Source organism: Anarrhichthys ocellatus, unplaced genomic scaffold (assembly GCF_004355925.1).
Source record: "Anarrhichthys ocellatus isolate YVR2014 unplaced genomic scaffold, GSC_Weel_1.0 scaffold8567, whole genome shotgun sequence".
In the NCBI taxonomy this organism is placed as follows: Eukaryota; Metazoa; Chordata; class Actinopteri; order Perciformes; family Anarhichadidae; genus Anarrhichthys; species Anarrhichthys ocellatus.
This window is the reverse complement of record NW_022288541.1, coordinates 1-1695: the sequence shown is the minus strand read 5'-3', so window position 1 is coordinate 1695 and position 1695 is coordinate 1. Positions and strand designations below refer to the sequence as shown.

The 1695-nt window shown below is 45.9% G+C and overlaps 1 protein-coding gene across 1 annotated transcript; it reads left to right on the top strand.

Annotated features, from left to right (window-relative positions):
- The first annotated feature begins 234 nt into the window (after nt 1–234).
- LOC116380733 (dedicator of cytokinesis protein 3-like) lies at nt 235–1685 on the top strand. Its single transcript, XM_031842609.1, has 3 exons — nt 235–707; nt 1229–1370; nt 1506–1685. The coding sequence occupies exons 1-3, from the start codon at nt 606–608 to the stop codon at nt 1679–1681; spliced, it is 420 nt and encodes a 139-aa protein (XP_031698469.1). The 5' UTR covers nt 235–605; the 3' UTR covers nt 1682–1685.
- The last annotated feature ends 10 nt before the right edge of the window (nt 1686–1695 follow it).

Here is a 1695-nt window from a genome sequence, read left to right as displayed (position 1 = left end):
TCTCCTTCATGTTCTCCTTCATGTTCTCGTTCATGTTCTCCTTCATGTTCTCGTTCATGTTCTCGTTCATGTTCTTCTTCATGTTCTCCTTCATGTTCTCCTTCATGTTCTCGTTCATGTTCTTCTTCATGGTCTCCTTCATGTTCTCCTTCATGTTCTCGTTCATGTTCTCCTTCATGTTCTCGTTCATGTTCTCGTTCATGTTCTTCTTCATGTTCTCCTTCATGTTCTCCTTCATGTTCTCGTTCATGTTCTTCTTCATGTTCTCCTTCATGGTCTCGTTCATGTTCTCCTTCGTGTTCTCCTTCATGTTCTCCTTCATCTTGTCCCTCATGTTCTCCTTCATGTTCTCTTCATGTTCTCCTTCATGTTCTCGTTCATGTTCTCCTTCATGTCTCTTCTGTCAACACGTCTGAACCCTGAAACACGTTTCCTGATGTGATCGAACTCATTGATGACGAAACATACGTCTTGATGTGTCTCTGACTTCTGTATTTCACTGTGAAACAAATCTAAAGTCACGCTCTTCCTCCTCCTCCTCATTCTGTGTGTGTGAGTGTGTGTGTGTGTGTGTGTGTGTGTGTGTGTGTGTGTGTGTGTAGAAAATGGAGGCAGCGTATTACGACAACATCATGGAGCAGCAGCGTCTGGAGCCGGAGTTCTTCAGAGTCGGATTCTACGGCAGGAAGTTCCCGTTCTTCCTCAGAGTGAGATAAACCTTCATCTCTTAGAAGCTTCTGATCAAAGACCTCCAGAAGTAGAACGTCTGAAAATGTCATGAATAAAAACAGACAAACGCCTCAATAACCCTCTGAACCAAAAGCAGTTTTGGGGCGTTTTTCTCTCTGTGTTCAGTCAGAGTGTCTCCTCCTTGTGGTCACATGACTGTTGGTCTCAGATGAATCAATCGTGACGTCATAGTTTCACACTTTAATGTTTTTACACAATCTGGTTAAAGTGAACTCTTTATTTTTATAATGAGCTTCGGTTTGGCTGCTTTTTCTGACAGAAGCGTTGATCACACATGATGTGTTCGAGGACCGTCTGAAAGATGGAAATCTGACTGTAATGACAGCTGTTGCAGCTTCTGGCTGTGATGAACGGTGTAGGTTTAGCGATTGTTTAAAGAAAACATACTTTTCCATCCTGAGGGCTCTCTGGTTGAGTCTAAAAAGTCTAAATGTTGTGTTTCTGCTTTTAAAACTCTTTTACTCTGGTTTGTCTCCAGAACAAAGAGTTTGTCTGTCGCGGCCACGACTACGAAAGGCTGGAGGCCTTCCAGCAAAGGATGCTGGGAGAATTCCCACAAGCCATTGCGATGCAGCACCCCAATCAGCCCGACGAGGCCATCCTGCAGTGTGACGCTCAGTGTATCCTTCAGCTAGAGACGTCATGAGGATTACTCTAGAGATATGAAGTTATATAGAAGTGTGCACGGTGACCTCCGGTCAGATCAAAGCAGTCTGAGTCTCCGTCCAGATGTTTCTTTGACCCGCTGGGCTCAGACCTCCAGATCTACGCGGTGACTCCGGTGCCCGACAGCGTCGGCGTCCTCCAGATGGACCGAGTCCCCGATCGCATCAAGAGCTTCTACCGGGTCAACAACGTCCGGCGCTTCAGATACGACCGGCCGTTCCACAAAGGACCCAAAGACAGAGACAACGAGTTCAAGGTGAGCTAAAGACAGAGACAACG

Coding starts and splice junctions, on each gene's coding strand:
- LOC116380733 (XM_031842609.1), top strand. CDS start 606: ATGGAGGCAGCGTATTACGACAACATCATGGAGCAGCAGCGTCTGGAG. Junction 708..1,228: donor AGTTCCCGTTCTTCCTCAGA/GTGAGATAAACC, acceptor GTTTGTCTCCAG/AACAAAGAGTTTGTCTGTCG. Junction 1,371..1,505: donor CCTGCAGTGTGACGCTCAGT/GTATCCTTCAGC, acceptor CGCTGGGCTCAG/ACCTCCAGATCTACGCGGTG.